Here is a 13,590-nt window from a genome sequence, read left to right on the forward strand (position 1 = left end):
GGTTTGTTACAGTGTGTCACCCCAGTAGTAAGGAGATTACATGAGGAGGAGGTTTGTTACAGTGTGTCACCCCAGTAGTAAGGAGATTACATGAGGAGGAGGTTTGTTACAGTGTGTTGTCCCAGTAGTAAGGTAATTACATGAGGAGGATGTTTGTTACAGTGTGTTGTCCCAGTAGTAAGGAGATTACATGAGGAGAAGGGTTGTTACAGTGTGTCACCCCAGTAGTAAGGAGATTACATGAGGAGGAGGTTTGTTACAGTGTGTTGTCCCAGTAGTAAGGAGATTACATGAGGAGGAGGTTTGTTACAGAGTGTTGTCCCAGTAGTAAGGAGATTACATGAGGAGGAGGTTTGTTACAGTCTGTTGTCCCAGTAGTAAGGTGATTACATGAGGAGGACGTTTGTTACAGTGTGTTGTCCCAGTAGTAAGGAGATTACATGAGGAGGACGTTTGTTACAGTGTGTTGTCCCAGTAGTAAGGTGGGGCGTGTGAATGGGCGGCAAAATTAGCTTTCGCCTAGGGTGGCAAAAATCCTTGCACTAGCCCTGGCCTCCAGCTGAGCTGTTGCAAAACTAAAACTCCCAGCATGCCCGGACAGCCGAAGGCTGTCCGGGCATGCTGTGAGTTGTAGTTTTGCAACAGCTGGAGGCACACTGCTTGTGAAACACTTTATTGTTGAGATCCATTTGCATGTGGTTGACCTGCAATACCCAATATAGGCCAACAATGGTGGCGCTGTGTGTGAACTAATAAAACTCGTAGGGTTTATCCCAGTTTGACCCGTCTGGCTTTTGCATTATGTATCTCATCTGGGGCTTTTTGCATAGACAACAGATGATTTATTGTGTCGCCTCTCTTTTGCAGCTCATGGAGGCTATACAGAAGCAGGAGGAGATAAACCTTCGATTACAAGATTATATCGACCGGATCATTGTCGCGATTATGGAGACCAACCCAGCCATATTGGAAGTGAAGTGAGTATTGGTTAGCATGTATGTATGATGGTGCTTCTGTATAGAGTGAGGAAACATGAAATGCTTGTGTGACAAGTCTCCCAGTGATTTCATTTGAGACCAAAAGAAAGAATTTACTTAAAGGGGTACTGCATTATAGGGGATCAGTGTCAGATCGCTGGGGGTCCCAACCTCCGGATCAGGCCCCAACTCTCTGAGAGGAGCGAATGTACCCGATCATCTCCGGCGCTCCCGTAGAAATGAATGGAGTGCGTGCCGATGCCAGCATCCACTCCTTTCAAGACCTGGGACCATTCAGGAGATTGTGGGGAGTCCCTGACACTTGTCCCTGATCCTGTGGACAATTCATATTCCTGACATTTATCCATTCAGATGCTGCAGTCAATATTAACACAGCATCTAAGTGCTTCACCAGTAGGGGTGGGCTCCCATGTCTGATCGCCGCTGGGGACCCCCGCAATCTCTACAGCGGCACCCCGCCGTCATGACTACAGAGCAAACTGGCTGTATGCGTGATGAGGGGGCGATGCAAGGGACGGAGGATAAGATGTCTGGGGCGGAGTACCCCTTTAAGTGCATGCTACTTAGTGTTGCAGTGTTTTAGGTAAATGTTTTTGCACAGTAGCTCCCCAACGTGAAATTTACATATAAATATATATAGATAGATAGATATAATATATATATATTTTTTTAAAGACCTTTTACATGGTCTGATCTTTGGAGGGCACACAACATTTGGCACCTTCAGCATCACTATCATGTCTGGAGCAGTGGTTCTCAACCTTTTTTGCCTGAGTACCCCTTGACAGCCCATTCCCAAAAATTGTACCCCCATATTAGAGACATCATTATAGTATAATTGATATGCTTTATACTATAATCTAGCTGTTGCAAGATTCCCAACCAGGCCCCCTGTTCCTCTCCCTATCTCCCCAGTCCCCCGATTTACAGGTGACGTCTTCTCTAACCAGAGTTGTTTTCTTTTCTTCTCTATCTGGCCTAGACCGCCATTAAGATTTCTACCATACAAGACGTCTCCACAGAACCAGCCAAACAAACATTTTAGGCTCCTTTCTGCAGTACAATACCCACCTATTTACAAACTCCCCATGTTTATTGTCACACACAGTAATAGTACCCGCTTTGTGTCCCCATAAGGTTGTTAGGCCCCCTCTGTGCCCCCAAACTGCCCCCATTTATAGTTGTAGACTGCTATTATGCCCCCATATATTGTTGTAGGCCCCTATACTGCCCCATATATAGTTGTAGACCCCTATACTGCCCCCATATATAGTTGTAGGCCCCTATACTGCCCCATATATAGCTGTAGGCTCCTATACTGCTCCCATATATAGTTGTAGGCTTTTATACTGCTCCCATATATAGTTGTAGGCCTCTATACTGCCCCCATATATAGTTGTAGGCCCCTATACTGCCCCCATACATAGTTGTAGGCCCCTATACTGCTCCCATATATAGTTGTAGGCCTCTATACTGCCCTCAAACATAGTTGTAGGCCCCTATACTGCCCCCATATATAGCTGTAGGCTCCTATACTGCTCCCATATATAGTTATAGGCTCCTATACTGCTCCCATATATAGTTGTAGGCCTCTATATTGCCCCATATATAGTTGTAGGCCCCTATACTGCCCCCATATATAGTTGTAGGCCCCTATACTGCCCCCATACATAGTTGTAGGCCCCTATACTGCTCCCATATATAGTTGTAGGCCCCTATACTGCTCCCATATATAGTTGTAGGCCCCCATACTGCCCCCATACATAGTTGTAGGCCTCTATACTGCCCCCATATATAGTTGTAGGCCCCTATACTGCCCCCAAACATAGTTGTAGGCCCCTGTACTGCTCCCATATATAGTTGTAGGCCCCTATACTGCCCCCATACATAGTTGTAGGCCCCTATACTGCCCCCATATATAGTTGTAGGCCCTTATACTGCCCCCATATATAGTTGTAGGCCCCTATACTGCCCCAATATATAGTTGTAGGCCCCTATACTGCTCCCATATATAGTTGTAGGCCCCTATACTGCCCCCATACATAGTTGTAGGCCCCTATACTGCCTCCATATATAGTTGTAGGCCCCTATACTGCCCCCATACATAGTTGTAGGCCCCTATACTGCCCCCATATTTAGTTGTAGGCCCTTATACTGCCCCATATATAGTTGTAGGCCCCTATACTGCTCCCATATATAGTTGTAGGCCCCTATACTGCCTCCATATATAATTGTAGCCCCCATACTGCCCCCATATATAGTTGTAGGCTCCCATATACAGTTGTAGGCTCCTATACTGCCCCCATATATAGTTGTAGGCCCCTATACTGCCCCATATATAGTTGTATGCCCCTATACTGCCCCATATATAGTTGTAGGCCCCTATACTGCCCCCATATATAGTTGTAGCCAGGCCCTTATACTGCCCCCATATATAGTTGTAGGCCCCTATACTGCCTCCATATATAGTTGTAGGCCCCTATACTGCCTCCATATATAGTTGTAGGCCCCTATACTGCCCCCATACATAGTTGTAGGCCCCTATACTGCCCCCATATATAGTTGTAGGCACCTATACTGCCCCCCATATATAGTTGTAGGCCCCATATATAGTTGTAGGCCCCTATACTGCTCCCATATATAGTTGTAGGCCCCTATACTGCTCCCATATATAGTTGTAGGCCCCTATACTGCCCCCATAAATAGTTGTAGGCCCATATACTGCCCCCATATATAGTTGTAGGCCCCTATACTGCCCCATATATAGTTTATAGGCCCCTATACTGCCCCATATATAGTTGTAGGCCCCTATACTGCTCCCATATACAGTTGTAGGCCCCTATACTGCCCCATATATAGTTGTAGGCCCATATACTGCTCCTATATATAGTTGTAGGCCCCTATACTGCCCCCCCTATATAGTTGTAGGCCCCTATACTGCCCCATATACAGTTGTAGGCCCCTATACTGCCCCATATATATTTGTAGGCCCCTATACTGCCCCCATATATAGTTGTAGGCCCATATACTGCCCCCATATATAGTTGTAGGCCCCTATACTGCCCCATATATAGTTGTAGGCCCCAATACTGCTCCCATATATAGTTGTAGGTCCCTATACTGCCCCCATATATAGTTGTAGGCCCCTATACTGACCCATATATAGTTGTAGGCCCCAATACTGCTCCCATATATAGTTGTAGGTCCCTATACTGCCCCCATATATAGTTGTAGGTCCCTATACTGCCCCCATATATAGTTGTAGGCCCCTATACTGCTCCCATATATAGTTGTAGGTCCCTATACTGCCCCCATACATAGTTGTAGGCCTCTATACTGCCCCCATATATAGTTGTAGGCCCCTATACTGCCCCCAAACATAGTTGTAGGCCCCTGTACTGCTCCCATATATAGTTGTAGGCCCCTATACTGCCCCCATATATAGTTGTAGGCCCCTATACTGCCCCCATACATAGTTGTAGGCCCCTATACTGCCCCCATATATAGTTGTAGGCCCTTATACTGCCCCCATATATAGTTGTAGGCCCCTATACTGCCCCAATATATAGTTGTAGGCCCCTATACTGCTCCCATATATAGTTGTAGGCCCCTATACTGCCCCCATACATAGTTGTAGGCCCCTATACTGCCTCCATATATAGTTGTAGGCCCCTATACTGCCCCCATACATAGTTGTAGGCCCCTATACTGCCCCCATATTTAGTTGTAGGCCCTTATACTGCCCCATATATAGTTTTAGGCCCCTATACTGCTCCCATATATAGTTGTAGGCCCCTATACTGCCCCCATATATAATTGTAGCCCCCATACTGCCCCATATATAGTTGTAGGCTCCCATATACAGTTGTAGGCTCCTATACTGCCCCCATATATAGTTGTAGGCCCCTATACTGCCCCATATATAGTTGTATGCCCCTATACTGCCCCATATATAGTTGTAGGCCCCTATACTGCCCCCATATATAGTTGTAGCCAGGCCCTTATACTGCCCCCATATATAGTTGTAGGCCCCTATACTGCCTCCATATATAGTTGTAGGCCCCTATACTGCCTCCATATATAGTTGTAGGCCCCTATACTGCCTCCATATATAGTTGTAGGCCCCTATACTGCCTCCATATATAGTTGTAGGCCCCTATACTGCCCCCATACATAGTTGTAGGCCCCTATACTGCCCCCATATATAGTTGTAGGCCCCTATACTGCCCCCATACATAGTTGTAGGCCCCTATACTGCCCCCATACATAGTTGTAGGCCCCTATACTGCCCCCATATATAGTTGTAGGCACCTATACTGCCCCCCATATATAGTTGTAGGCCCCATATATAGTTGTAGGCCCCTATACTGCTCCCATATATAGTTGTAGGCCCCTATACTGCTCCCATATATAGTTGTAGGCCCCTATACTGCCCCCATAAATAGTTGTAGGCCCATATACTGCCCCCATATATAGTTGTAGGCCCCTATACTGCCCCATATATAGTTTATAGGCCCCTATACTGCCCCATATATAGTTTATAGGCCCCTATACTGCTCCCATATATAGTTGTAGGCCCCTATACTGCTCCCATATACAGTTGTAGGCCCCTATACTGCCCCATATATAGTTGTAGGCCCATATACTGCTCCTATATATAGTTGTAGGCCCCTATACTGCCCCCCCCTATATAGTTGTAGGCCCCTATACTGCCCCATATACAGTTGTAGGCCCCTATACTGTCCCCATATATAGTTGTAGGCCCCTATACTGCCCCATATATAGTTGTAGGCCCCTATACTGCCCCCATATATAGTTGTAGGCCCATATACTGCCCCCATATATAGTTGTAGGCCCCTATACTGCCCCATATATAGTTGTAGGCCCCAATACTGCTCCCATATATAGTTGTAGGTCCCTATACTGCCCCCATATATAGTTGTAGGCCCCTATACTGCTCCCATATATAGTTGTAGGTCCCTATACTGCCCCCATATATAGTTGTAGGCCCCCATACTGCTCCCATATATAGTTGTAGGCTCCTATACTGCTCCATATATAGTTGTAGGCCCCTATACTGCCCCCATATACAGTTGTAGGCCCCTATACTGCCCCATATATAGTTGTAGGCCCCAATACTGCTCCCATATATAGTTGTAGGTCCCTATACTGCCCCCATATATAGTTGTAGGCCCCTATACTGCTCCCATATATAGTTGTAGGTCCCTATACTGCCCCCATATATAGTTGTAGGCCCCAATACTGCCCCCATATATAGTTGTAGGCCCCTATACTGCCCCATATATAGTTGTAGGCCCCAATACTGCTCCCATATATAGTTGTAGGTCCCAATACTGCTCCCATATATAGTTATGTGCCCCTATACTGCCCCCATATATAGTTGTAGGCCCCTATACTGCCCCATATATAGTTGTAGGCCCCTATACTGCTCCCATATATAGTTGTAGGCCCCTATACTGCCCCATATATAGTTGTAGGCCCCAATACTGCTCCCATATATAGTTGTAGGCCCCTATACTGCCCCATATATAGTTGTAGGCCCCAATACTGCTCCCATATATAGTTGTAGGTCCCTATACTGCCCCCATATATAGTTGTAGGCCCCTATACTGCTCCCATATATAGTTGTAGGCCCCTATACTGCCCCCATATATAGTTGTAGGCCCCTATACTGCTCCATATATAGTTGTAGGCCCCTATACTGCCCCATATATAGTTGTAGGCCCCAATACTGCTCCCATATATAGTTGTAGGTCCCTATACTGCCCCCATATATAGTTGTAGGCCCCTATACTGCTCCCATATATTGTTGTAGGCCCCTATACTGCCCCCATATATAGTTGTAGGCCCATATACTGCCCCCATATATAGGTGTAGGCCCCTATACTGCCCCATATATAGTTTATAGGCCCCTATACTGCCCCATATATAGTTTATAGGCCTCCATACTATCCCGCTTTGGTGCTTCACTGCTCCTCTGGTCTGGGGACCTATTGTTATGGCTCACAGCAGTAGGTCCCTGGTCTGCAGGGGCAGTGGAGCAACAAAGCTGATGGTAGTTACTGCCCCCAGTGCCCGCGCTTCCCCTTTGCTGTCCTCCTGCTCCGCTCCTCGGTGCAGTGATGTCGGCCGACCATTTCTTTCAAAGTGCTCCAGACCAGTAACCAGTGGCTGTGGCTGCTATTACTGATTTGTTTTCAAGTACCCCCTGGAGAACTACTAAGTACCCCTGAGGATACTTGTACCCCAGGTTGAGAACCACTGGTCTAGAGCAGTGTTTCCCAACCAACAACTCCCAACATTTTACTCCCAGATTTACGCAGACCATGATAAATCCTTCCCTTTGTGTATCAACCAAAAGGTTTTCAAGACAGCCGTTGGCTGTCCGGGCATGCTTGGAGTTGTAGTTTTGCAACATCTGGAGGTCCGCCGGTTGGAGACCACTGCTCTATACTGTAACAAGCCCTGACAAAGGCTGTCCGGGCATGCTGGGAGTTGTAGTTCTGCAACAGCTGGAAGCACCCTGGTTGGGATACACTGACCTTGGGAGCCTGTGAAACAATTGTTAGTCTTCATTCGTTGTATAGTTGGTTGTGATTTACATCTTTTTAACTTTTTTTTTTTTTTTCTTGCAGGATGCATTAACCCTAACAAGCCAGTCCACGAGTAAGACGCAGCTCTGCCCATGATCCCAAAAAAACACCCCCAAAAAAACAGAGGAGGCAGAGCACCGTTCTTGAGCACTGAGGCCGATCCGCTCTGGCGCGTGAACCTTCCGGGCTTCCATGAAGATCGCTGTCGTGCGTCAGAAAAGTCGTCTTTTATTTATTTTTTTGTCTTAACGCTTGCGTCTGAACGAATTCGCAGAGACTCCGGTAGACTTGCTGCCTCTCTGAGGAACATCTCGAAATCCCTTCCACACCTTTTTCGAAGACCTCGCTCTCACCGCTTTTGCATCGGCTTAAGAGACCACTATCGGAATGTTATAGCGGTCCACCGCCGTGGGCTCGGACTCGCCGGATAACTGCGAATGTGTTTTTTTTCCCCCAACACGGACTTGAAGGCGATTGTTGAATGAATGTGTATATATTGTTGTCTCAATGCACAATTGTATATAGGCGGCGTAGAGGTGCACATGGGATCCGTATGTAATAGCGTCACGGGGTGGGGGGGGGGTGTGGGTGTCGAACGGTAATAATGTTAAATAATTTAAACAGGTTTCTCATTCATTTTTAAGTAGGGTCTTATAAGATCTTACTGTCATGGCATCAGGCCGGCTCTGTAGCGGAGGTAAGAAAATGACAGTTCTTTGGGCCCCTACCCCAGCATTCACTCCCAGCACCAGGAAGCTGTTGTTTCCTATGCTTGCTCTATTTATACACTATAGGGATCTCTAACCCGATCCCTAGTGATCTCCTATATGCATATAATTTGCACAAACACGTGTGCGTACCAGATCACGCAAACCCTATATACACACACAGCAGGCTGCTACGGTCAACCCTAAGCCCTACCCCCCCCCCCCCCCCCCCCCAATATATGACTTCATGGTGCTTCACCAGTCACCTGACCAGCCTATCCCGGCACCGAGAGGGTTAAAATCACTCATGAATTACTAGGGGGGTGGCGCTTGTTCTCTCACTTTTTTTTCCCCTTTTATTTGCAGAAAAAACAAAAAAATAATCACATTTTTAGACAACTTTTGAAGAAAGTTTCTATATGTGTATGTACATAAGTAGATATAAAAATAAAGGAAATTCTATAGATATATATATATAGAGCTGTAAATATTACAGGTATAAGGAACGGACGGGATCCTCCGGGATGACGCTTTTTCTGTCAAGTCACTGGATTTTTGTTGACCGCGTCGTGGCCAAGGGCATAGCAATACATCCCCCCCCCCCCTGACTGAGGAGGGTAGGGTTAGGGTTGTTTGCGGCAGTGACGTAAAGGATCTTTACAGACGTGTCTCCGGTATGGCCGTATGCTAGGAGATGAATTCAGTTTAAGATGCCAAAAAAAATAAAATAAGTACGCTGCGCCATTTCTCTAGGTTATATACCAGTGTTTCCTAACCAGTGTGCCTCCAGCTGTTGCAAAACCAAAAAGAAAATGTTTTCTTTAAGTACCCCTTTAAGATCTGCAAGTGTGTGGGACAGACTTGCAATACCAGACACAGCCCCTGGACTAGGGTGGCGCTATTACTACGGAAGAGGGAAAAAAAAGCAGACCCCATTTCTTGAGAAGTGGTCTCCAAACTGCAGCCCTCCAGCTGTTGCAAAACTACAACTCCCAGCATGCCCGGACAGCCAATTGCTGTCCGGGCATGCTGGGAGTTGTAGTTTTGCAACAGCTGGAGGCACACTGGTTAAGAAACACTGATGGGAGTTGTAGTTTTGCAACAGCTGGAGGCACACTGGTTAAGAAACACCTATGGGAGTTGTAGTTTTGCAACAGCTGGAGGCACACTGGTTAAGAAACACTGATGGGAGTTGTAGTTTTGCAACAGCTGGAGGCACACTGGTTAAGAAACACTGATGGGAGTTGTAGTTTTGCAAAAGCTGGAGGCACACTGGTTAAGAAACACTGATATATATATATACTTTAAAATGGATTTGGTCAAATATTTGAATGTTGGGACGGCTCCCCCTAGTGGTCTTTTTAATTCTGCAATTTATTTCTATTTATTTATTACTTTTCTCCTTTTCTGGCCACATTTTTGCACATTTTGAAAACTTGTTGGGAGTCGTAGTTCTGTCACCAAATAATGCACGGCAATACACGTAAAGGAGGGAGCTTACATCTTTAAAGAGGCCCTTCCTCCTGGTGCTAGATCACCCCCACAGCACACGGGGCACTGCATTTGTTTGCCCCCCTACCAGCATTGGTTGCTAATGTTGCTTTGACCCCCCCTCCCCCCCCCCCCTTTCCCACCTGGAGAGGTGGAGGCTTATAAATCCGCACTATGTATAGAAACCAGGTACACAGCCACTTTAGACTACCTCCCCCTCTCCGCAGGCATCATGGCCGCCTCTATGGTGAACTCCCGTTCGAACGAATCCAAATAGATGGTGAGAGTGTGCCCTCTCCTGGCTATATTATAGGTTTTGGCCATTACAAGATCTGTTCTGTAACACAGAGGTAATCCTATACATTAAAGGGGTTATTCCGGCCTAGAAAAAACACTAATTTCTTCTATAAACAGCGCCACCCCTGTCCTCAGGTTGTGTGTGGTACTGCAGCTCCATTTCATTGAAGTAAATGGAGCCAAGTTGCAATACCACCTGCGGACAGGGGTGGTGCTGTTTTATCTATTCCTGGATACAACCCCTTTTTTAATTTATTTAGGGCAGGAATCACACATGCAGTTTTTGTGAAATTTTTGGAGCCATTTTCCATTCCTTTTTAAATTCACTCCAGAATTTGGCTACAAAACCTCCCCCCAACAAAAACTGCGATTCCAGCCCAAATCTAGAAATTGCAAATCCTGTCCCGGTTCGGTGGTTTGGTGACATCGCTGGCTTCATACAGATGGGCTGATGACGGTCGTAGGCTGCGTTTACGTGGCTGTGCAGACGGAGGGCGCTATGGAGCATGAAAGTACATTGACTTGTAAATTAAAAAAAAGAATCAATTGTTTAATTTAATTCTGAGATCATTTGCTTTATCTTTGTGTATTTTCAGAAATTTCTGGTGAGGAATAAAACTGTTTGATTGCAGGAACAAATCGCGTTGCTGTGTGCTTGATTCGGGACGCGTTGTTAGCCGGAGATAAGCGGTGTTAAACACTGATCGCCGCTCATCATTAAAAAAAAATCCTGACTAGTAACATTGGAGGTTTATGGCCAAAATGGCAGATGTAACTTTAACTCTAGAGCAGTGGTCTCCAAACTGTGGCCCTCCAGCTGTTGCAAAACTACAACTCCCAGCATGCCCGGACAGCCAACGGCTGTCCGGGCATGCTGGGAGTTGTAGTTTTGCAACAGCTGGAGGGCCACAGTTTGGAGACCACTTCTCAAGAAATGGGGTCTGCTTTTTTTCTTACGTAAAATAGCGCCACCCTAGTCCAGGGGCGGTGTCTGGTATTGCAAGTCCGTCCCATAGACTTGCAGATCTTATAGGGCTACTCCACTGAAAAACATTTTTCTTTTAAATCAACTGGTGCCAGAAAGTTAAACAGATTTGTAAATGACTTCTATAAAAAAAAATCTTCATCCTTCCAGTACTTATCAGCTGCTGTATGTGATCCACAGAAAGCTCTTTTTTTTTTTTTTCTGTCTGACCACAGTGCTCTCTGCTGACACCTCTGCGCATGTCAGGAACTGTCCAGAGCAGGAGAGGTTTTCTATTGAGATTTTCTCCTACTCTGGACAGTTCCTGATATGGACAGAGGTGTCAGCAGAGAGCACTGTGGTCAGACAGAAAGGAAATTCAAAAAAGGAAAGGACTTCCTGTGGATCATACAACAGCTAAGTACTGGAAGGATTAAGGTTTTATTAATAGAAGTAATTTACAAATCTGTTTAACTTTCTGGCACCAGTTGATTTAATAGAAAATGTTTTCCAATGGAGTATTCCTTTAAGCTAATATCCAGGAATAGAAACAGAGCTGATTTCTTCCAAAAACAGTGCCACACCTGTCCTCAGGTTGTGTGTCGTATTATAACTTGGCTCCATTTACTTCAATGAAACGGAGCTGCAATACCGCACACAACCTGAGGGCACAGGTGGCGCTGTTTCGGAAGACATCAGGCTGAGTTCCTTTAACCCCTTTTGAGTGAAAAGAGTTTTGTAAAGACAGAACTGTATGATTGGGGGCTGTGGGAGCCTTAATGGCGGCCATATTGGTTCCTACCCAGCCTTCCCTAGAACGTATGTAACTAAGATTTTTTTTTTTTTAAACTTGTGCAGAGTTAACCAGTTGCCCATAGCACCCAATCAGATCACTTCTTTCACTTTTCAGAGGCCTTTGTAAAACTGAAAGAAGTGATCTGATTGGTTGCTATGGGCAACATGGCGTCCATATTTGTGCGCCATATTGGTTCCTACCCAGCCTTCCCTAGAACGTATGTAACTAAGATTTTTTTTTTTAAACTTGTGCAGAGGACAAGTTAACCAGTTGCCCATAGCAACCAATCAGATCGCTTCTTTCATTTTTCAGAGGCCTTTGTGAAAAGGAAAGAAGCGATCTGATTGGTTGCTATGGGCAACTGGTCAATTTTTCCTCAAAAGAAACTACTGCTCACAGACCGCAAAGCATTATGGGAAATACCCTATTGGCTTGTTCACACTAGTGTTATACGGACACATTTTTGCGTCCGTATTTGTGCGCACAGCAGGTTTTAGATTTTTTTTTTTGTTTGTTTTTTTTTTGTTGTTAAAAAAACAGCAGCCAGAAGTTAGCGAAAAGTCAATAGGGATTGATGAAATGCCAAACGCTCTTTGCATATTTTTTTTTTCTATCCTCTTTGATGGTTTTCTGGGATTTTGGGGGCTCAGTGGCAGTTTTGCGGAATTGCAGTATGTTGAGACTATGGCATTTTTTGGGAACATGGGGGGAGATTTATCAAAACCTGTGTAGAGGAAGTGCGGTGCAGTTGCCCATAGCAACCAATCAGATTGCTTCTTTTGATTAAAGAGGCCTGTAAAAAAAAAAATTAAAGCCATCTGTTTGCTATGGGCAACTGCGCCGCACTTCCTCTACACAGGTTTTGATGAATCTCCCCTAAAATCTTAGCGTTTCTCTTCAGTAGAAGTCTATTGGAGCAAAAAAATAATAATAGAAAAAAAAAAATGCTGTTTTTGTTTTGTATTGGCGTCTTTTCCCGGATTTTTTCATGCCATTTATTCATTAGAAATCCCTGCATCACATGATGAATAAATCACATGACTTTAAAAAAATGTTATAAAATAAAATGAAAAAAAAAAATAACTAAACGCCAAGCCTAAATCCTACTTTTTTTTTAAGGAAAAAAAATAAAATAAAAACCACAAAATGCTACGGCGTTCTTATGTTTTGGGCTTATGATCTGAACTGACCATCATTGGCCACAATACAGACACAAAAAGTGTGTCCATATTTACATTACAACAATTTTTCCCCACCAGTGTGCCTCCAGCTGTTGCAAAACTACAACTCCCAGCATGCCCGGACAGCCAAAGGCTGTCCGGGCATGCTGGGAGTTGTAGTTCTGCAACAGCTGGAGACACACACTGGTTTAGAAACCCTGCATTTGCATGAACACCTACTTTGATACAAACACAAGAGTTTATTCCAGATTTGCTAGAACAAAGGTGTTCTTCAGCAGCTGCAGTGCATCTTATATGGTTCTGTGCCTAAGCTCCTATAGAGCGTCAAAATACAGTATCTGCAGCTCTTCTTTCCGAAAATGGAGTTTTAAATTTAATGTTGGACAGAAATTTCCCCTTTTAAAGAGGGAAAAGAGGTTCTGCAGCAGTAGTGTGTGTTATAAGGTATAATGGGGGAGATTTATCAAAACCTGTCCATAGGAAAAGTGTCCAGTTGCCCATAGCAACCAATCAGATTGCTACTTTCATTTTTAATAAGGCCT

The 13,590-nt window shown here is 45.0% G+C and overlaps 2 protein-coding genes and 1 long non-coding RNA gene across 5 annotated transcripts in view; 2 read left to right on the forward strand and 1 right to left on the reverse strand.

The window, feature by feature from the left end:
- The window catches only part of RAB11FIP3 (RAB11 family interacting protein 3), a 91,221-nt gene extending 80,475 nt beyond the window's left edge, over window positions 1–10,746 (forward strand). For 2 of the 3 annotated variants that reach the window (XM_056536452.1, XM_056536454.1), the window contains 2 exons: window positions 868–977; window positions 7,655–10,746. In XM_056536452.1, the coding sequence (XP_056392427.1) occupies window positions 868–977; window positions 7,655–7,664 (120 nt within the window). In that variant the 3' untranslated portion in view covers window positions 7,665–10,746. Of the gene's footprint in view, window positions 1–867; window positions 982–7,654 lie in introns of those variants that run through there. The other variant, XM_056536453.1, reaches the window with a different exon arrangement.
- LOC130285170 (uncharacterized) overlaps window positions 1–13,590 on the reverse strand; it is a 161,973-nt gene that overhangs the window by 42,574 nt on the left and 105,809 nt on the right. The gene's annotated exons all lie outside the window — the stretch shown is intronic.
- Window positions 12,019–13,590, forward strand: part of CAPN15 (calpain 15) — a 75,941-nt gene continuing 74,369 nt past the window's right edge. Inside the window, exon 1 of the mRNA XM_056536456.1 lies at window positions 12,019–12,084. Coding sequence (XP_056392431.1) covers window positions 12,023–12,084 — 62 coding nt within the window. The 5' untranslated portion in view covers window positions 12,019–12,022. The remainder of the gene's footprint in view (window positions 12,085–13,590) is intronic.

This window comes from Hyla sarda, chromosome 8 (assembly GCF_029499605.1).
Source record: "Hyla sarda isolate aHylSar1 chromosome 8, aHylSar1.hap1, whole genome shotgun sequence".
Lineage (NCBI taxonomy): Eukaryota > Metazoa > Chordata > Amphibia > Anura > Hylidae > Hyla > Hyla sarda.